Source organism: Aptenodytes forsteri, unplaced genomic scaffold (assembly GCF_000699145.1).
Source record: "Aptenodytes forsteri isolate BGI_AS27 unplaced genomic scaffold, ASM69914v1 Scaffold159, whole genome shotgun sequence".
Lineage (NCBI taxonomy): Eukaryota > Metazoa > Chordata > Aves > Sphenisciformes > Spheniscidae > Aptenodytes > Aptenodytes forsteri.
In genome coordinates, this window is record NW_008794747.1 from 545586 (window position 1) to 567462 (window position 21877).

Here is a 21877-nt window from a genome sequence, read left to right on the forward strand (position 1 = left end):
ATCTATGTTTTCAAACAATGATAATTCAAACTATACTTTTTAACCAGGCTTTCTTAAAGGAGAAGGCAACAAGCCACAAATGTGCATAGGACCCGTTAGATGTCCTGCTTACTACAAGCATTTAAGTTTATCCATCTTAGGCCCTTCCAGAGATAGAAGCCTCCCTTTGCTGTCTTTCTTGAGTAGGTTATACAGGTACAAGCCTACAGGGATGACTTTTCACTCTTGGGAAGAGCAGAAACAAGATGTGTGTTGGCAGATGAAGAGGCCCTCACCAGCGTGCCAGGGCATTAGGAAATTGCCAGAAACCTGTTCTTAGAGTAAATGTCCTTCTTCATCAGATGCCAGGGAAGTTCTCCTTCAGATCCTGATTAGGGAGGTAGGTGCCCACTAGGAAACTTACTGACAGAGTTAGGATGACATTTATTACCTTAATTTTAAGACGCTACATCCACAGGTTGGTTAAAACTATGTTTAGAGAGGGCTGCAAGGTAGCCACTGGGGATAGTTATGGGTATACAACTGCTTGGAGCATCAGGTGTTTCTGTAAACTGTCTCCTTCACAAATTCTTATTCCTAAAGGAAGAAATGTATGCAAAGGGCAGGCATATACATGAACCACTGGCTGGAATAGGTGAGGAATCTTGCTAATTATACAGATGTTCCAGCTGCAAGATTAGATGCAATTTTACTGCGTCATATTCACCACAGGAACACTTTTTTTAATGAGTGTTCATGCATATTCACCCTTTACATACATTTTGGCACAGGCAATGGTGAGTTTTGAACAGTTTGTCCTGAAAAAATATTCCTGTTGGTTTGGATTGACCAAAGGTAAAAATATTGTCCCTAACATTTGTACAAATATTTGCTCTTTTTCTGCATTTTTCCACTGACATTTTCCAACCGGCTCTGTCACAGACCAGTCATCCAAGTCAGTGTGTCATTGGGCAAGTGGAGAAAGAAAACAAACTCTCTCCAATGTTGATCAAAAAACACCCATTCACTTTGATGCTTCCTTGGCTGTTTGTCTCATCCTGAGCAGGCTGGAAAGTCAGACCCATCTGACGTTGTTAGCAACAAGAGCAAAACAAAGCCAAACCCTCTCCCCCACGCAGGCAAGAAAACCTTTGCTCGCATTTGGCTTTGTAGATTCCTCTCCCTAGAGCACGGCAGGTACAATGGCCAACAAAAAACCAAATGGTTTTCCCTCTCCCTGTGCTCTTACGATGATACAAGAGCAGTGGGATCTCCTAGGAGATTCCTGGAATTGCCTTTCGGGATCTGAAACACCAGGTATTCTCCTGGCCTGTGCCCCCCCTTAAACCTCCTGTTTAAGTGCACCAAGGCACAGAAGCTCAATGCCGGGCTCCCCAGAGGCAGCTACAGCATCGCCTCTCCTTCATAACACAGCAACACACAGCAGAGATCGGGACAGCTTCTAGGGCCACAAAATCTGCACGGGGTGCAGCTGAAAAGCCCAAGCTGAGGCTGGCTGGCGATTTTTTCCTTTGAGGGTGAAGAGACCATTGGATATGCTGAAGGCTTGATTTTCAGTTAAGCCTCTCATGAGCCTCCAGTTTGGAGGGTGTGATGGTGTGCCCTCAGTTCAAATAAACCATGAGTACGAGCAGTTCAACAATTAATGACTTACTTTACAAGCTCAGACAGGTTGGCAGGTATCTAACCAGCAACATCTCTTGTCTGCAACTCATTGTTGGTGAAAAATACAGGCATAGGTCTTTCCAGACAAACAGCTGCACCCACAGCAGACTATTTCTGAAATCCTGCCCCTCAATAGTACCGACATTTCAACGCAGGGTGGAAGCTCTCCTCCATCCGCCTGCTCAGTCGTGGGCAGATAGACGCCTAACAGCCCTGGCAGTACAAACGAGAGCCCAGCTCCGTCCTTAGTAGCAGACGGGATGCCACTCTGGACTTTGGCTAATAGAAATTATATCTCTGTCAAACTGAAGATAATATTACAGGTGTTTATAGGAAACCAGACTAAATCATCAAATATTCTTTCTGGCCTTTCCAAATCTATGAATTCATTGCAAGGCAAGCTTTTCAAACTGGCAACATCTCCTCTATAAAAAGGCATGTACAGCATTCTTTAGGCACAAAGCATCAGTTATTCACTTTAAGCCAACAAGTACATTCATGAACAAAAATGTTCCTAATATCATAAACACTGTGAAAATAGTTGATGTTTTGACTAATAGAACATGTCTCAAAGCTTTCGTGTGCATAACTTAAAGTCCAGTGACTCATGTCCAACTTCTGTTTGGTCTTCATGGTTCACTCACCCAAAAGCCTGGGAGAGAGTTTTATAAAGCCAGCGACTGGCTTGAGAAGGGTGCTGAGCAGCAGGACATCAAGTCCCTGTTTGTGGTCACAAACCCTGCTAGCGGGAACTAAAGTTTGCCATCAGGGAGCCGGGTGCTGCTCAAGCCTCCGTCTCTTCCCTCCTGGGTGCTGCGGGAAAGCAAAGCAGATTCCAGTGCTGGGGAGCGCACATCACACGGCACAAGGCTTGCTACAAGGTGTTGAAGGTCGTTGATCTCGGGCAGCTATGCAGGGAACATGTCAAAATAAAGCTTATGTATATGAGCCTGAGAAAATTGAACTTTGATGCTTTTACAGTGGAATCATGAAATAGTTTGTGAACTACTTTGCAAAAGAAATATCCATTACCCTCAGACTCTCCACTGTTGTTGTAAGCAATGGCCAAAGCAAGAATTTCAAAGGGACTTAAGTGCTGAAGAGACACGCAGATATGTAGTGGGATTTCTAACAGCAGCTAAGCAGGTTGGATACCTAACTCCTATTGCAATTGATAGGAACTTGTGTATTTTCAAAAAGTACCCATGCAGTTCTGGGGCAGATTATCAGTCGTGGCATCATCCTCAATTTATTAACCTGAAGCTGCAGAAAAAACGCGGACTGTATAGCTCCCCTCAACATCAGAGCTCGATCCTGCCCATCTGTCTGCACCTTCAGAAGCTAAAATACCTCATATCCCAGAGTTACATCTCAGATTTCATTGGACCCAGCACTTGCACTGTGGAGTAAATCCCAACCCCTTTGAAGTCGATGGGAGTTTTGTTACTGGAGAGAATAAAGCCAGGTACTTGACCAGCCTTTGGTAATTGAAATGTAGTTGCTACATGTTCACTTTGTGGCCATTATGGATTTCACAGGCTTCAAAGGCAGTGAATGATTTGAATGCTCATGTTACCAGCCCTACAGAAAAATAAGATCTTGCACGATGCATTCCTGGGTTTGACTTGCAGCTGGAACGCTTTAGTTTGTGCTTCAAACTACACCACTTCTGCACCCAGATCAAACCTAATCCCCTCTCCAGACCCCTTTCTCCCATTCGTTGGAGTCTGTTTCCATGTTGTGGGTTGAAACATGTAATCCTAGTAACTAAGAAAGGCTTAGGCCCACCCAACCCGCGAAGCAGATGTGCCTTCTTTTTGGAGCTTTTTTAAGTACCAGTGTGATTGTTCTAGGGATGGTGCAGCGAAGAAGGGTATAGTTTGTTTTAACGTGGTGCCCCAGCACCATGACGGTATCTGCAGGTACTAGCAACATCTAGAAAGGTACTGACAATAGCTTTGATTTTTTTTTTTTTTGTGACTTACCTGCAAGTCAGTTGATAACTGTACTCATCTCTTAGCAAGTAGCAAGGGAACTTTAGCATGGAAAGCCTGTAGCTCTCCAAGAACAGAGCTGCATCTAGTTATCTCTTTCAGACCATTCCTAAAAGCCACTGCAGCCTGCAAAACCTCTGACAAATCTTGAACTCACTTAGCAAGGCACAACTCTTCACAGGCACTTGAGTAGCTGCAGGAGGCATTTTGCATACCCCAGTGGGCTCAGCTCAGCTAAGTGATGCACTAATGAACAGCGATTCAATGCTGAATAGAAACAGCTGTATATAAATTGTCAGAGATATGTATATAACCTCATTTCTCTCAGCACTGCTTTTACAAGAGGCTTCATATTTAGGAAACACGTTGCATCTCTCTGTAACAAACTCCGATTGCCACTTCTAATCAGTCTTTAAAACCTAGATCTTACCCTTCTCAAACACTACATAGGGAAGGGAACACGATTACTAGAAACACACAAAATAGAATTAAGAATCTGCTGAAATTTTAAAGTGAATTTAATTTTTCCCAAGATTCAACAAAATTTACACAGATCTGTTTCACCACCAGTACAGCCAGTTTTCAGACCAATCCTTGGAAACCACCTCCAGCAAACTGTATTTCTGCTGTGGCCATCCCTTCACCTGGAGGAGACCCCAGGCTGTGTTTTGCTGGCGGCTTCTCCCCGGGGGCATGGGGAGGGTTTTTATCAGCGGGGAGGGAGAGGGAAGGGTAAGCAGGGGATCCCAGGCACGCAAGGAAGGGAAGGTGTGGGAGGAGGGCTGCATCAGGTCTGTGTACAGAGGGTGTTGCAAACGTGCCAGGGAGAGGCCCAGGGAGATCCTGGGGCCCTCTCAAAGTAGGAAAGTCTGAAAAATATTTTCCTAAGCTTGTCTTTGGACAGCTGCAGCTGACTTTAAGCAATGACACCAAGCAAACTGGAATCTGGATACTGCAGTTTTTTAATCCAAACAGATGTCTTCTAACCCCAGATCTCCTCTTACCCTCCTAGGATGCCCTCTCTGCCTTCTCCTCCCTCCACCTGCTCAAACCTGGACGTGAACTGCCCCTATCCCCCCATGCCAGCTCTGTCCTTGGGCTGCCTGTTAGTAAACTTGCTGTCTTGCACCATGCCTGTGACCCAAACAGCCCCTCTAGGGTTAGAATACCAGTCAAGAGGACAGGATTATGCTCCTGGCTTAGTGGCTGTGGTTTACATGCCGAGTCAAAAAGACATTTAACATATCTGTGCCTCAAGTGTTTTCCACTTTAAAACGGAAGCAGGAGGGTTGACCCATATTTGTAAAGCAATTTGAAGTCTGTTGCAAGGTGTCACAGTAGGGTTATTGTTTAAAACACTGCTAGATCTGTAATTCCTCAAACTAGCAGGTAGGTATTAGAGTGGTGCAGCTGCCGGGCAGCCTCGGTGTGCTCTCTGGGCTGGCAGATTACCTGAACAAAGGCAGGGGACTGCAGGACCTGCTGGCAGTGGCCCTGGGCTGGCTCCTGCCAGGACACGGCCAGGTGAGCCAGGGCTCCAGGTCTGCCCACACCCAGAGTGCCAGCATGTCACAGAAATCAACTTGGCTTGCAACGTAATGAAAGTTGCTGAGAGTCACCTTCTCTTCCGCTGCCCGTCCTTCTTCCCATTTATTTTTATCCCATTTGGAAGTGCTCATTAGTGTTTACTACCACTTGTCAACCAGCAGCTTGAAATAACAGAGCTGACAAGGCGGATGGGGAAAGTGAGTGAAGAAACCAGATGCAAAAGCAGGTGCTGTTTGGTAAGAGGGCTACCCTAAAGCAGTAGAGACCTTATAGCATTATAGCTTACAAATGCAGAGTTTCATCTCCTGTTCTCCCTTGCTATTGCAAAATTGCCAACTGTCATACTTTCACTGAGTCTCTCTTGTTAGTCCATGTGCTTTCTCATGCCCCAACTCCTCAAGGCAGGTGATTAGGAGAGATGCTGCACTTCTGATTTTTAGATACATTTCTAGTGTTTATGGCTACAAACCAAAGTGCATCCTAGAGGCTGAAAATATATCCCAGCAAAAGGCAAAGAGCCCATACATAGTATTTTCATGAAGCTTCTTGGTTGTTAATCCTTTTTCTTATCTTAGAATTACTGCATTGCGACATGGCAATTCTCTTCCTCACCGTTTCCTTTCAGGATACTCTTACTTGCCTTTTCTGTATTTTGTCTCCCCTTATTTCTTTACTCACCCCCACAAACCTCACTTCTTCCAGTCCTTTTCTCTTCCACTAATCCCCTGTGATTCCCTTTCTTACCCTACTCATGCCACCCGCCCTGCACATCCCTGGTCAAACACAGCCCTTTGGCAGCTTCAGCCCTTCCACCTCCATAACGCCAGCTGCTTTCCAGACACGATCTCACATGCATCCTCCTCAGCCACCCTCACTTTGCAATACTTGTTATTCACCCTTGAGTCCAGAAAACACCAAGTTCACTAAGGAAATTTCATAGACCACACAGCAGTTATATGACCTGTAGACTAATTTTTGGGAGTGCTAACGGGAGGTGCCTCTGCTTTCTGGCATCCAGCGCCAGACACTACCGAAGCGATCAGTAGGCAAGCGCCAACCTCCTGTCCTCATCTTAGGCTCCATCGACAGCCCGATGCTTGAGAAAATTGAGCTGAAAGCCCTGAGTTTTATCATTGCTAAAAGCTTTGACACTCCCGCTGATGTAAGTACTTTGAACGCTGAGCCATTTTGATGTGGTCTCAACAAAACATACTTGTGGTCTGGATCCAGACTTCATCATTTATGTAACTCTAATCGAGACGTTAACATTTCCATGTCCCAGCTTAATTTTCTGTAAAACGAGGATCACGTGCCTCTTCCTATCTCTTGGTCTGGTAGGAGGTTCAGTACAGTTTCTCACATGCTCTGAAGTTCTCAAATGAAGGGGTTGAATGCAGGGCCAAGGAACCCAAGTGCTTTTCTGCCTCTTGGTTGCAGAGCCATTATTCACATTGCTCCAAGAATGCTCTAAATATACGTACAGTTTGTAGGTAAGGTAACAGAGGGTGAGATGTGCACTAGAAACCTTTTCCCTTTGTGCTTTGATCTTTATCTCAAACCTAAAACCCAAACCAGCCACATCAGTTAGACTAGCCCTGTCTCATATGACAACTCATTAGACGGGAGCCCTCAGAGCAAATTTTGTTTAAGTCTAAGCAGAATAACATTTCTTTGCCGTGTTTATTATGTGTTGTCCAACAATGATGTCTAAAGGGCTTGCTGTCTCTTAGCTAGTGATTTAACGCTGTTTGCCATAAGTCTTTGGAGAGCAGGGCATTTCACTTAAAGGAAGGGTGTTCTTTTAAAAAGAACAAGAGGTTTCTTTTCATGGGAACAGGCGCCACAATCTCAGGAGCCTCTGCTTGCAACACCAGTCAGGTTTTGCATCCCATCCCCGACCGCTGCTGGTGGGCCAGTGTGGAAAGTGCTAATCCAGGAGTGCTTGAACTTCTCCAGAGAGCATCTGACACGGGGCCTTTTTGGGTCCAAATGTTCCAAGTGTGTGTGGGAAGGACATTTCCCTTTAGTGAGTCCCTTTGATCTCTCTCACTTCAGGCTTCCCCTCCAGGCCTATTGTTTGCACATTGCTGTAACTACAGGAAAACAAACGCATTATACAATTTCCCAGACTGACTCACCCTGGTACTTGATGCCTCATGTTGTCTGGTTACCCTGATTGCATCATGTCAGCATGGGAAGCTTAAAGGCTGGTTTTTCTGAGTAATACTGCAGTTGAGCAGTAGCTAAAAACAAAAAGTTATCATTATTGCTATTATCTTCAACCTGCAAAGTACAAGGGAGAAAACCCAAGCAAGCCAAGTCCCTACTAACTAAACCTTGTGTGAATCATGAGTTCCAGTCAGGGGCCATGCTTAAATGATGCAGTATGTGAATATAAAAACCCTTTACTTCTGGAAACTTGGACTCAGCCATCGGAACGGGCCAATCCGTACTACTCCCTTGTCCCTGGCTCCTCTGGGATGCGTTTTGTTCAGCGTGTTGTAAACAGGGAAGGGCGGGAGGTGTCCGTGCGTCTGCGTCATGCACAGTGGGAACAGGGCCACTGCTTCTGGGTGGGGATGAAACCCCAGGAAATTTGTCCCCCGGTTAGAGTTCAAGCATCTTACATTCTTGTAAATAATGCGTATGTGGAAGGAGGGGGTTTTCCGTACCGTTTATCTTCAGCTGTCCTAGGTGCACCCAGCAAAGCTGACTGAGCTTCCGAGAGCAGCTCCCAACACCTGGGTTGAGGCTCTCCTTTGCTGCACCACAGCCCCTACCTAAGCCACCTGCTTTGGCTGCCCAAACATCACCAAAAAACTCCCCCATAGGACCCCCTATGCATTAGCAAGAAAGTGCTGCAGCAAGTTCAATGCTGATGCAGGGCTTCTTCCACAAACCAAAACTTTGTTTAAAAGAAAGCAAAACTCCCTCTCCCGTGCCTTCCTCCATGGCAGAGATGTGCTGGGCGAAGGGAGGAATTGCAGTTGTTACAATCCCACGCCTGCAAAACATCTCTTGCAAGCATCAGACCTTGCCTCCTCTTTCTGAATTGAGCTGACACAGAAAGGCACTGCTTTCGCTCAGGCTGCCACATGCAGCACTAATTGCACCCTCAGCAGCGTTGGCTGTATCTACATATTCAGCCATGTCGTATCCAAAGGTTAACAGCATCGTGCACTGGTGAGAAAACGACAGAATCCTCCTTTTACGCACGCTGGGCGATGTGCTCACGTGCTCTGCGGGAACTAATTTCAGAAGTTTAATTTCTTGTAAGCCAGCTCAGAGCCAGAGGCGGTGACATCCATTAGCTCACGGAGAAAAGCCATCATCTCTTATACGCCCTGGTCCACAAAGGTTGAAAGGAAAGCTAGATAGTAAAAACATTGCAATAAAACTCCATTTCTGTTTTGAGTCATCTGTGTGGGACAAAAGCCTCTAATTTCTTGGTATCTCACAGGGAAAAGAATCACTAAAAGCTATGAGACAAAAGCCTCTGTGCCGACAGCACTTCTCAGATTCATTTTTGATCACTTGATATTTTGTGCAAACAAGAGGCACTGTGTAAACTAAGTTATATTTATTTGCACTGACAAATCAATAGTGACAAAATTTATAAGGCCTTCTTTAAGCTTTGAGGACATGATTAAAGGATTTTCCAAGGATATTTCTTCATTCAAAAGGATATAATTACACTTAAACAAGTTATCATGTTTGTGCACTGTAAGTACAAAAGCAGCTCTTACGGGACTTGTCTAGACACTTCCACCGTGTTTCTTTGTTCTTCTTGTAAAGTTGTTTTTTATAAAGGAACTGCACCACTATCCAATTTTTTCATCCAAGTTTTATCTCTTTCTTAATTTCTGATAAGAGAAGATTCCTTCCTTTACAGAACCTGTGTTTTCTCAAATTTTCATTTTACAGCAATTTGCCAGGAAATGTTTTGTAAATCCAGAATGATTTCACCCTTTTCAAATGCATGAAATCCTCTCTATTTCTGATCTTTCTCATTTTCTGGTATTAGTTCTTCAACCAGAATAACCCAGCAGTGGCCTTTAAAAAATTCAAGCAATGAATTGAAAGAAAATTGCCATCCAAAGTAATGCAGACTGTGACTGTGCAGAGGGTTATTGCCTCAATCAATTATCTGTAACCTCAGACAAAAAAATTAAAAAAAAATCATTACATATTGTTAATATATGCACACCAGTGTTCCAGCTGGCTTGCACCAATGCTACAATTATGCATAAGAGTCAGGAAATTATGTGTGGAAAGGATAATGAGCAGCATTGTCTGCCCAATTACCGAGTTTGCATATGCAAACAATAATTTTGCAAATCTGTGCCTGGCAAGCATTTTTTCTGAAGTTGCATCAGCAGCTCTAAGGTTAACTGTAACAGCAAAGTAACCCAAAACCACCTCAACTCTGCTTCAACCCATCCTCCCTTTTTTAAATAGCAGAAAAGCGCTTCATCTGAAGGTGATTAGACAGGAAAGCACGCCAGCCCAGCTCTGGCATAATCTGCCTATTGCTGAAAGGCCGACCAAGTGTTTTGCTTAAAGCATGTATGTGAATGTCTATAGAGACTCCGGTGGAAAGCGCGGTAACCGGGAATTAACGCTTCTTTTTTTCAGGGATTCAGATTTGTTCCTGCTCGACTCTCGAACAATCTGGGCTGCAGAAGAAGGGTGGCTGGTGTTTGACATTACCGCAACCAGTAATCACTGGGTGGTGAATCCCCAACACAATCTTGGCCTGCAGCTATCCGTGGAAGGCATCGATGGTGAGTGTCAGACACCAACATCAATCAGTGGGTCTCCATTTCAGGTATACGATTCCCAGCCAGGGGAAGCGGGGAAGCCTTAAGCATTCAGTACGCTTTCCTTTGAATAGAATTTCTTAACCGTGTTTTTCCTGAATTTGCCTAAGATGCAAATAATAATAACAAAAAAATAATTCATAGACATATTTCAGGTTAAGGATGTACTCAAATGCTTTAACAGATTGGTAATCTGTCTGCAGTCATTTCAGTATTAGCTATGTACACATCCCCATCGAGGTATGTATACACTGCTGGCTGATTTGCAGGTAGTGCAATCCAGTCGAGGACAGAGGAAGAAACTTTGCTATGTGCGAAAAGACACAAGTGAGTGAGGTAGAAGGCTGGTGTTAACTGGCACAAGAATCCTTTCAGATTCAGAAAGCAGCTCGGAACCATTTTAGTTTCCTTTGTGGCAGTAGCAATGACTAGTAAAGTCGTGCCTGGTCTGGACTCCAAGGTCTGCAGCATGCTTATGGTACAAACCTGTGAGGTTTGGGAATGGGTGGGAAGACCTGGCTCTGAAACATCTCCAGAAAGGATGTGTTTAGAATCAGGCGGGGAATTTTCCTAACCAGGTCTTAACTAAAAAGTCACGCTGCTTTCTCTTAAAGTTAAGATTCCTGATGTTCACTTAGAGACTTGTGCAAGGAAACCAAAGTATCCTGGATCTTCTCGGGGGTTCCCAGGACCTGGGACCATCTGGAACTGCCTGGCTGCCCCACAGGAGAGGTTAAGCAAAACCCAGCTCAAGACTATTATAAGTACTCTGAATGTAGTTATCTAAGGACATACTTTCATTCTCCAGATATGCATCTATGATATCACTTGCTATTACTTTTTATGCAACACTCTGAACGTTTCCAGTAAGTAGTATTTTGCATAAAGACTGTGCAAAGCAGTTTTGAAACAGGCAACCTACGGAGAGTCATTTACATGAAAGGGTGATTTTACTCATGTGAGACCTGCACACAGAGGTGCACAAGGTTTGTTTTAACCTGCCCTTTCTGAGTGATCAGTGAATGCAGAAACCCAAACACAGATACAAAGCAGGAGCTTCACCATGGAAGTTACTAGTCCCCACCCCAATGACAGATTACTTTTGCCATCTTTGTATAAAGATTCAAATTCAACCTGATTTACAAGTTAATCTTAAAGCTTAAAGTTAAAACAGTAAGGCAAATTAACAGCCAAGACAAGCTTAACCCGTTTTCGAACACTTGTCCTTGTTTTTAGTTTCCAGTTTGCCTCCTAAAGGAAGTACTTGGAAGTACAGAAGTTGTGTCCACAATCATGGCACATTTGTTCAGTTGTGGTTCACGTATAGGAAAACCATCAAGACCCAGCCCAGAGTCCACAGAAAAGCAATAGCTGGAAGTAGGCTTAATATCTCTAAATACTATGGGTACTACAGTATCACACTCACTCTTCTACCAATAAAGTCTTCTTATCGCCCCGTCCTTCCCCATCCTCACCTAGTGATTTTACAGCAAAAGTCGATCCCTTTTTTCAGCGTTAAGGAGGAAGGCAGCTGATTTATGAATATGTTACAGATTTCAGTGGAGACTTTTCAGGATCCTGCATCCAAGGAAATGCTGCAACTTTGCACACACTTACAGTAACTCTCGCTGCTCTACTGGAGCAATCAGGAGTGGACCCTTAAAAGCGTACAGCCAGATCTATCACAGAGCGAGCTTTCAAATACAGAAATTCCCAGGTTCAGTGATAAGTGCATTCTCATCTGTTATTCAACTCAATGAAAATTAGGAATCTGGTTTCTCCTGAAAAATCTAGCTGAGTTTGTAAAGGGTGGAAATCGTACACAAAGTGACTTGCTGCTTTCTCAAAATAGATTAACAAAATACTTTAATCAGTCTGTCATTAAAGTTAGAAAAGCCAACTGCAGTGTTTAAAAAGTAAATACAGAGATACAGGAGCTGATTGCTTGTCTTCTGTAACCAAGTCCCCTGGCAGCACACCTTTGCACTCACATTTCTCCACCAGCGTATGAATTTTTCTTTCTATTTTGAATGGCAAGGACATGTCCTTCCTTGCTCCCCAAGTTTCATTTTGGATTTAGACCAACTGTGTGTGCTAATGAGAAAGCTGCTTTTACACCTGGACTTCATATGAAAATCATATGCTGCAAACACAGCAGGATTTTGATGCAACACTATATGCTTGGGCAACCTCCAAAGCTTTAAGCGAATTAGGAAAAAAAAAAAAAAATCTTTTCTTTGTATTTGTCATTACATATAGAGATCTCTAACCACAGAGCCAATACAGTTTATGTAAAAAAAATTCTGACATCACGAGCACTGTCCAGATAAAATTATACAAAAGAAATTAATTAAACTGATCTTTGTATTTCTTTATAATCTTGCCAAATAAGTCTATCAACCTGTATAACTAGGGTGGAATCAAAGGGTATTTGTTTACTCTTAGAAAACGGGGATCAGCTCAAGCAGCAAGCAAAAGAAATGTTCGAGTGACTCAGCAGCCTTCAGCGAGCTCTCAGCCCAGCACCCGATATGCTTTGCTCGGCGGCAGCACGTGGGAACAGCAGCTGCCCACTTAGGTTTACTTAGTTTATTACTTAAGATCCCATTTTTGACAGTATTAAAAAAGCAGCTTCATAAAAGCAGATAAAGCCGTGCCCTCTGGTTCAAGAGCACGGCTTTAGTTCTTTTGGGAGAAGTTTATCATTGTCTAATGGGGACTACACACGTGTCCTTGTGTTTAACCTTGCTTTCTGGATGTATAGGAAAGTTAGAAAGTGGATTTTCCCCATCTTTATTAAAAAGAAATATGCTACTTCGCATAGCATAGGCACTACATGCCTTTTTTTCCCCTAAGGAAACATTGCCACCATAATGGTCTTGAACATGACATGTTGGTGTTACATGAGGAATTCATTGGTCAAATGCTACTTATTGCTGCGCTAATGCAAATCCATTAAACATATCAGTGTGAAGCTGGGTCCCCTCCCTGCCCACTGCTGACCTACTCTCTAGAGACATGGTAAAGGTAAAATAATTTACACTGGACAAACCACAGCTGTAGATGTACTTGCTAGTTTAAACAGCTTGGGGAAGCAGAAAGGCTTCTTTGAAGGGGCAGGAAAAGCCATAGGAGCAGTATTCAGTGAGCTCTAACTCCTGCAGCTGAGCTTGTTTTCAGGAAATAAGGTTTCGATCTGGCAAAGCCTGAGCACAAGTGGAACTACTTATATATTTAGCATTAGCTACTTGCTTAAGCACTTTGTGGGCTCAGCCTCAAATGTTTAAAATGAAAACTGTTTGGACAAATTTCTGGAAAGGAGCTTAAGCAGAAGGTGAAGAAGTAGTTGATGTGTGTCCACATATAAATCTATGTACATGAGTTTTTGCATTTGCTATTTTCGCCCAAGCTTTCCGGGTGCCCTGAGAGTTTTGCTTTGTCTAGTTTACAAAGCCTGGCCCCGCTCCTCCGCAGACAGTGTGCCATGGGACCTAGCCACGACGGGCAGCCGTCCTGCTGCCAAGCTGCCATTAAAACACCTCTTGGGCCAGTACTCTCCACAAATCCCATATATTGCAGCTTGGGACTTGCTTGCTGGGCTGCACACTTTTAGAAATATAAAGAATGGATTCCAGCAGAGGCCGGTCCATTTCTTGGCCTCGAGCTTTGACCACAGCCCCCTTTTTTCTGGGTCTGTCACCTTTACCAATCTTTTGGCCACGTGCAAGAGCAAAGATGGAAACAATTCCATGAAGACAATCATTTATAAGCCTTGGCATTTACTTTACTCATCTTAAAAACAGTGGTTATATAATATTACCTAGACATATTTCAGGTTACCAGCTTCTTTTCACATGGTAGTCAGAAACTAGTAAGATAAGGACATTTTTGTCAGTGGACTGTAGAGCCCCTCGCCTGCTCTCCCCGGCCAGGCTGCCTTTCAGGGCTTCTCTAGAAAAGTGTCAGCTGTCCTTTGGCATATTTGCTTTGTGGCTGACAAGGCCCAGCTCTGTCTTTAGCAAAAGGATCACAAAAGCCATTAACAGAACTTTGACTTAGCAGCAGTACTCAGTAGCTTGGAACAGAATAAATCTGGATATCGCCCCTGCATTTGACAACAGCGCCCAGACACCCTTTGGAGGCAACAGGGAGAAAAGTTAAGTTTCCTGCTGCCACCCGCTCCTCGTGTCTTTTGTAAATAATTGATTTCATTCTACAGAGAAACCCCCTAATCATCTTTTACCAAAAATAAAATTCTTTTAAAAGCCCAGGATGAAGGAAGCATGAACAGTAATCAACAGTTTTAGAACAAAGTTATCGGGTACAGTAGTGCTGAGATACAGCAATAAGCAAAATGTCTCTAAACATCTGAACTATTTCTCTCAGCTACAGTATATCTGGAACTCTGTCAACATTTCATACAAAGCATTTTTATTTTAAGTTAATAACCTTCCAGTGGGAATTTAGTGTTCCTATGGGCTGAGTTTTATGGTTCCTTTTATAGGATCACTTCAAATTATAGGTTGGTGAACTTAAAGAAACCCCTCTAAAGAATGCAGGAAAAGTTAGTGCTAAGCGGATTTAGGGTAAAATAATTATACGTAGGACTATTTTATGTAACTTTTACACGCAGATATAAAATGAAGTTAGCTGTGCTGAACTGCTCTTGTCAGAAGCAGCTTTGCCGATTAAGTCCAGGCCCTTGGCGGATCGACGCATACAGACACGCCTAGGAATCACCCTTACCAGCCAGACGGCAGCTCTCCTCCTTGTTATCCTTACTATGTCTGCTGAAAATGAAAAGTTACTGCAGGCCCTCTTATCAGTCCCTTCTGTTTCTAAGGGCAAAGCATCAATCCCAAGCTGGCGGGTCTTATTGGAAGGCACGGCCCGCAGAACAAGCAGCCATTCACGGTAGCCTTCTTCAAAGCCACCGAGGTCCATCTGCGCAGTATTCGCTCCACGGGAGGGAAGCAAAGAAGCCAGAATCGATCAAAAACGCCAAAGAACCAGGAAGCTTTCCGGGTGTCGAACATCGCAGGTACAGCGTGGGTTGCCGGGTCCGTGTTTCTGGGTGTGGGATAATGCTCTGCTGGACTTGACACTGGGTGGGAACGGTTTTCTCCCATACTCAGCCTGTTTATTGTCTCTTTGGTCTGCCAGTAGTGTTCTCTTGCAGGTTTGAACTACTTGAGATTAGGGATTATTAAAAAAAAAAAAATTAGAAAAATAATGTTTCTTTGTGACAATGTTAAACTGAGGGATTTCTTAATCCAATATTAAAAAAAAAATGCTGTCTAACCAGAAAACCTCCTTTTCTCCCACATAAAACAAATTCTCATTTTGAAATGTAAGATAATTACATTAAATCAATGAGTAAGGGATCAAAACGATAATATATTTCAGTGGATCTGTATCAAAATGCTGTAGGTTTTCAGAGTTTGTGATTTTAAGTTTAGCCCCCAAAAAGTTTAGTAGCCCCAAAAGTTTTTCACGGAAGAGGAAAACGCATTCGTTGCTCAGGATAACCGCAGCTATTTTGGGGGGAGCTGTGCTTCCTAATATGGAAGAAAACTCCATCAGGCATTTGAAATAGAAACGTGGCTTAATTACGAGATACCTCAGAATAACAGGCCCTTGGTGACCTTCCCAGCAGGAACTGCAGCGCAGGGCCAGCTCCGCTGAGGGCAGTGGCAAATTCCAGCTCTCTGCGAGCGCTTCACTGAATGGAAGGAGAGCTTGCAAGAGGTGGAAGGCAAAGGACAACGTAGGGAACAATATCGTCTTACGCGACTCACCTTTGTCTCGGGTTGCTTGGGGTTACCTGCAAGGCTATGGGAGAGCTCTCTCCCATTAGTCTTGTTGCAGCTTCCCAATATTTAATTGGGTCATTCCTGTCCTAGAACTAATGATGTTTTTCTGCAGTCCTGGTGATAGGTATGGCTTCTCTGAGCTGCCCACCTATATGTATTTCTGTACTTCTCACCCGAAATCCTAGTCTCTCTTAAAATGGTTTTCCATGGCTTATGTTTCAGAGCTCTGGGTTTTGCAGTTCCCCAAGCATAGATGGTCTGCAGTTTAAGTGTGCATTTTTATCATCTATTTGCTATTTTTAGCAAATTAAAATGCAATTTTTAAAGGATGGGTAATGGACAAAAGAATTTCTTACTTCTGCGAGTAGGTTAGAAAAGTCCCTGTAACCAGTATCCTGCTTCCAGCTTGGGGACCCCATGTTGAGTTAGTTTCCAACAAGAAGAGTTAAAAGAATATTTTCTGGTACTTCTACTTGAGTCCCCAGCTCAGGCTATATGTCGAGGATGGACGACTTTAAAACTGCACTGATAGTCATGGTTGTTCAGATCCACACTTTATTCTTTGGCTTCAGCATTGTCACCCATTGCAAGAAGTCTGTAATCTGGATCCAGCTGCACTGGACAGAAGAACAGATTTCACATTGACTTAATGTCATACGTTGCCTTTGTAGGCCTGAAGGTGCAACTATCACCAGTAACGCAGGTGATTCAAAGACAGTTAGAAATTTAGAAAATAAGTAAACAGTGCCTTTCCCTATCGTTCCTTTCACAGGTTCCCATTTTATATAGTAGGCAATAATCAGAGATCTGCTTTTTGCTAATATGAGGTCAGAAGAAGCCCAGGAAAAGGGGAAAAAAAAAAAAAGCTATTTTTCCCAGGCCTTTTTTGGCTTTGCACAAAAAGCCAGAGGGGCATTTCATATTTCATATATATTGAACCCAGCCATCGTTTTATGACTAAAACTGAAAATGTTTTAAAAAAAAAAAAAAAAGCCACGAGTGCAACAGATGAGCAGTGATGCCTCACTCCCTGTTGGGGCATTGCTGAGGGTTGTGGGTGCTGGGGCAGCCCAGCCTTACAGACCTACAGACTCCCTTTCCCCCTGTGCAGAGAACAGCAGCAGCGACCAGCGACAAGCCTGCAAGAAGCACGAGCTCTACGTCAGCTTCAGAGACCTGGGGTGGCAGGTAAGGGCTGTGCTTGACCGGGGTGTGAGCTGGGGTGCCTTTGCACATCACTTATTGAGCTGCAATAGTGAGAACAAGCCACTAACTGGATTTTTTTCTTTTATCCCTGGGGGAAAGAATTGTATATTGCCTGTAGCATGCTTAAGAAGTGCTTCTGCAAAGTCAGGGTATACAAATATTTAGTGTGAGACTGGCTAGAAACTCACACACTTAGGTCCTTTTGAGAAACTGTGGCCCCCTGAATTTCCTCTGGCAGTGCTGAACGCGCATACGGCTCTCCATTTTCGTCTATCAATTCTTTTAGACCTGGTTAAAGACATTTTCGTTTCTGAAAGCTTGTACCTGCATTTCAGCAATGGGTGAAGCGATCCTTGTGGACAGCCAGGAGGACACTGCTGAATGGATAAACAACTAAACCCAGCTACATTATGGGCATGTTTGCAAAGTGGGATATGTCCCTCCAGGAAAAGCAGCCGCTTTAGAGGTGTATAAGGTAGCATTAGAAAGGCCAGAGTACCAGATTTTTATTTTGCAGGCTACTGTAGTTGTGTGTAGACATATGAATTGTCAGATTTATGTGCTGTTCTACTTTTTGTTTCACTGCACCACATTTCTGTCTTTCTCCGTAATCTAACATCTTCAATTCAATCAAGGACTGGATCATCGCTCCGGAGGGCTATGCTGCGTATTACTGTGAAGGAGAATGTGCTTTCCCATTGAATTCATACATGAATGCTACAAATCATGCCATTGTACAGACACTGGTAGGTGCGCTGTAGTTCCTAGTACAGAGTTATTTCTGATAGGTGCTACTCAGAAATAAGCTTATACGCAAGAAAAAAAATCTCTAAGCTAACAAGAGAAGGAAGGTCTGCATTAGCTCATTAAGATGCCTGCAGCATCTGGCTAAACGTGTCTAGCCAAGTGGCCTGAATTAATAGTTGGCTAGGAATTACCCTGTCTTTGCTGCAAGCATTGACATGCTCTCTCTAGTTTCAAAAGGCCCTATGATAGACATCTTAATGGTGGTATAGTCCCACTGCACGGGAAGGAAAGAGCAGGATGTGAGACCCACTATCAGCATCTCTTGGAAAAACTCTGTAAGGATCCGCTGTAGGGTGCCGCCAAAAGCGGATTTGGGGACAGGCTGAGGAAGGGGTCAGTGAATCTCAAAATTACACAGCCCAGCTGCTCTGTGGGTGTATTTGTGTTATGAAATCGTGCAAAGATGTCCAGATGGGAGGCCTGAGCTGGCGTGTCCTCATGACACAGTGCCTGTGCTCAGGGGGACTGTTGGCTGGGGGCCACCCAGCCCCAGCTGTGTCACCAAAGCCAGTGGACCACAGCTCTTAGCACGGGCCAGAAGACACGCTGGTCCTGAGTACTCTGGCTGTGCAGCACCCCCAGCTGACCTGCCTGGACGCCCTCCCCTACCCAGCTTGGGTCCAGCTTAACCGCCCGGGCTCCCTACACGTATCGGCAGGGCACGAGGAGGCTCACTCCACCTTTTCATCTACATTCCATGTCCTGTGCGCATCTAAGGACAACATTGCAAAATATGTTAGGGAAACTAGAAGCGTCCACATTTCCAAGGGAAGAAATACCTGCGTGTTTTTCTCCTGGTAGATTGCTTTTTATTTGCTTTTTCCCCCTCTCCTCAAAGGTCCCGCAGCAGAGAGTGCAGGGGACCCAGAGCCCTTGGCCCCATCTGGGTCTCGGTGCTGCGAGCCGCAGGGACAGGGGCCCCCGCCCCAGGCTGATGGGATTTCTCACAAAACCTCACCCGCCTGTCCCGCAGAGTTTATCGTAACTGGTACACTTCTGCAGAACGCTGACTGCTCTGACAAATGGGAATTTTCTAATGAAAACCTGCCTCACTGAAAGATTTCCAACTAGATCTGACTTGGGTGCGTGCGTCAGCCTCTGTACATGCAGGGGACATCTCAAGACATTTGTACACAAAGCCAGGTGCTGGAAACATGTCTGAGTGAGTGTATGGGACAGACAGAAGGTTGCCTGGGAAAGAAAAATATGGGGGAAGAAAGGGGAAAAGTAAATCTTAACATGCCTCTACTTTCATTCCCCAGGTTCACTTTATAAACCCAGAGACTGTGCCGAAACCCTGCTGTGCTCCTACACAACTCAATGCCATCTCAGTGCTCTATTTTGATGACAGCTCCAATGTTATCTTAAAAAAATACAGGAACATGGTGGTACGAGCATGTGGCTGTCATTAGATTTGTAGGAAAGAAAAAAAGTTATTTGTAAAGAGTGGTTTTGTACGGCTGGGGGGGGGGGGGGGGAAGGGGGGAAAGGTTAACTCTCCAGCAATGGGTTTAAAAAAAATCCCAAACAGTTTTTAGGACCAGGCTTCTGAAAGTTCAGACAATGGAACAGTTTCTGGATCTAAGTGGCATTTGAACACATTTTGTTTTAGTTTATTACAGACAATGAGCTTGTAAACTGAAACAAGCCAGAGAAACCATTTAAAACCAAATCTGCCTACAAAATTGGCTCCTACAATACGTACTTTTGCAAACGAGTCTTTCTGAAGATTGCAAACTCACCAGTGTTGACTGTGAGTTAAAAAATAATAATCTATCCAAGGTGAGAATGTGCTGTGACTAATAAGCATGTGTAGTTCCTGTAACACAGTTTGCAATAAAATAAGTGAACAAAATATACCTGGAGTGAACAGGTATTTTGTTAGAGATTTATTACTTCCATCCCTCTGTTTGCTTCAATTTTATAAGCAAAACAAAGATTACACGCAACTTCCAGTTTTAAACTATAGTAGCAAAAACTATATCTGGATTGATGCAAATTCAAAGGACAGATCAGTCGAAGAAAAAGAAAAAGGATTTTCTAATTGGCAAGCAAAAGAACTGAAGAAAATAATTCCAAAGAGCAAGTCTTTTTGGCTATACTTTTTTCTGTCAACAGGGAAGGAAATTTCCTCTAGCAACCAGAAAGAATTTGAATTTGCTATGAACTTGAAACATGAAAGCAGCAAAATGTTAAGAAACAAGGATTAAACCTAACGTTTAGCTGGGGTATCCTAAGCAGTTATGGAGTTGTGAAAGCCAGCTAAAGATCCTGCTCCTGTTTGGAAAATGTCCATTGACTTCACTGACAGAACAAGTTCCAACGCTTTTTTGAAAACATGGAGGCTCAAGCGCAGAAGGTGCTGTAAGCTGGGACGTACACCCAGCACCACACAGACTCAGCTAGAAACCAGCTAGGAAACCTTACTTCCCAGGGTCAGTGTTTACAATAAAGCCCCTGCTCTATTATTGGCTTCATCTTCTCAAAAAAAAACCCCCAAAAACAAAAAACCCTTTCAAGAGCCACACCAACAAGCTGGAACCAGGAGCAAGAAAACGTCCCCTCAAGGCTTTTCTTTTTTCTTCTTTTAAAGTCACAGGTTACACAAACATCACACTTATGTAATTAAAATGCAATTAAAGTTGTTGTGAATAAGAATACAAAGTAGCAGTAACCAATCGCAAACCAATTCAATGCTTTGGCATACATTGCAATTACAAAAGCAGGATTGGCATAAATTTCACCAGGGAGATAAAGAAGAAAATTCTGTTCAATAAAACACCAGGTCCACAGCACACCCAGCTCTAAATCTCCAAACTTTAAAAACCTAAACCTCCAACAGATGGGTCCAGAACATAATAAATCCCTGGAGATAGTTCTCTCTGCTCAGCGAGCGGACAGGGCGATGCAGCCACAGTGGGAACTTGGCTCCGTATCTTGCCTTAGAGGAGAGTTAGAGAAAGAAGATAAATGAACGCAACCGCCCGATTCTGGAAATCACTCACTGCTCTTCTTCCTTTAAGTCACAGATCAAATCCAGACCAGATGCCTCACTTTATAAAGAATAAGCAAAGGAAGAAAAAAATTGCCATCTATGAAAAAAGTTGGAAACTTGTTTTTGATGGTCTAATTCTAATCCCATTTAAGTCAATTGGTGTTTTCCCAACAGTTTTCTCAGTAGCAGGGTTAGGCTTATGGGAAAGTGGAAGTTTCTCCATGACATCGGTAGGTTTTGGACAAGGACCTTGGTGAGCAGTTGCCACATTGCCAGATGTGCCTAGCTTCCAACCCAGGTGACTCAAACATCTGCAGGACCAGCCTGGCCGTGGCACACACACTCCGCAAGCACGACTCTGGCAAACTTCCTAACTGCCCTGAGGTGAAACTTTGACCAAATAGTTAGACAGCCAAACGGCAGGACAACAGCTGAAGCCAAAAGACCATCTCTCCCTGGAGCCTGCAGACAAGACCATCTACGATAAACAGCCAAAACTGCCCTCAGTGCATCTCTTCTTTAGAGTGAGGTATTGAAATCACGCAGATTGGAGGTGTCTTTTGACATTGTATACGTGTATACACCAGTGCTTCTGTAAACCTCCTAAAGGAAGTTAAGGTGCTGCCTAGAAAGTTAAAAGCTAATCATGTCTAAACTTCCACTATTTAGTAGTCAAGGATTAGTTTTTCTTGTGGGTGTTTCAGTGTCAGTGGTCACTGTGTTGGTGTATTGCATTTTTAACTTGGACCATGGTATCTCGCTGTATAGGATTCATATATTAAATATTATGTGGGGATTGTTTCGGTTTTGTTTGGTGTTTTGTTTTTTTTTTTTTAAACAGGATTTCTGTTGCTAGGCTCAACATCAGCTTCACTGTTTGTACATTTTTATGTAAATAGTTGTCACAAGCGGAAGAAGAATTATTTATTTCCATCTCTGAATTCCTTTTCAATCACATCCAGGAAAAATGATTCTCGGTTCCTAAGCACATTTGTTTCCTTATTTAAGAAGATATTTATTAACAGTTGG

General features: G+C 43.6%; 1 protein-coding gene across 1 annotated transcript in view; it reads left to right on the forward strand.

The window, feature by feature from the left end:
• The window catches only part of BMP7 (bone morphogenetic protein 7), a 46170-nt gene extending 26468 nt beyond the window's left edge, over window positions 1-19702 (forward strand). The window contains exons 3-7 of the mRNA XM_009274050.1: window positions 9843-9991; window positions 14871-15068; window positions 16952-17028; window positions 17682-17792; window positions 19116-19702. Coding sequence (XP_009272325.1) covers window positions 9843-9991; window positions 14871-15068; window positions 16952-17028; window positions 17682-17792; window positions 19116-19265 — 685 coding nt within the window. The 3' untranslated portion in view covers window positions 19266-19702. The remainder of the gene's footprint in view (window positions 1-9842; window positions 9992-14870; window positions 15069-16951; window positions 17029-17681; window positions 17793-19115) is intronic.
• Window positions 19703-21877: the final 2175 nt, after the last annotated feature.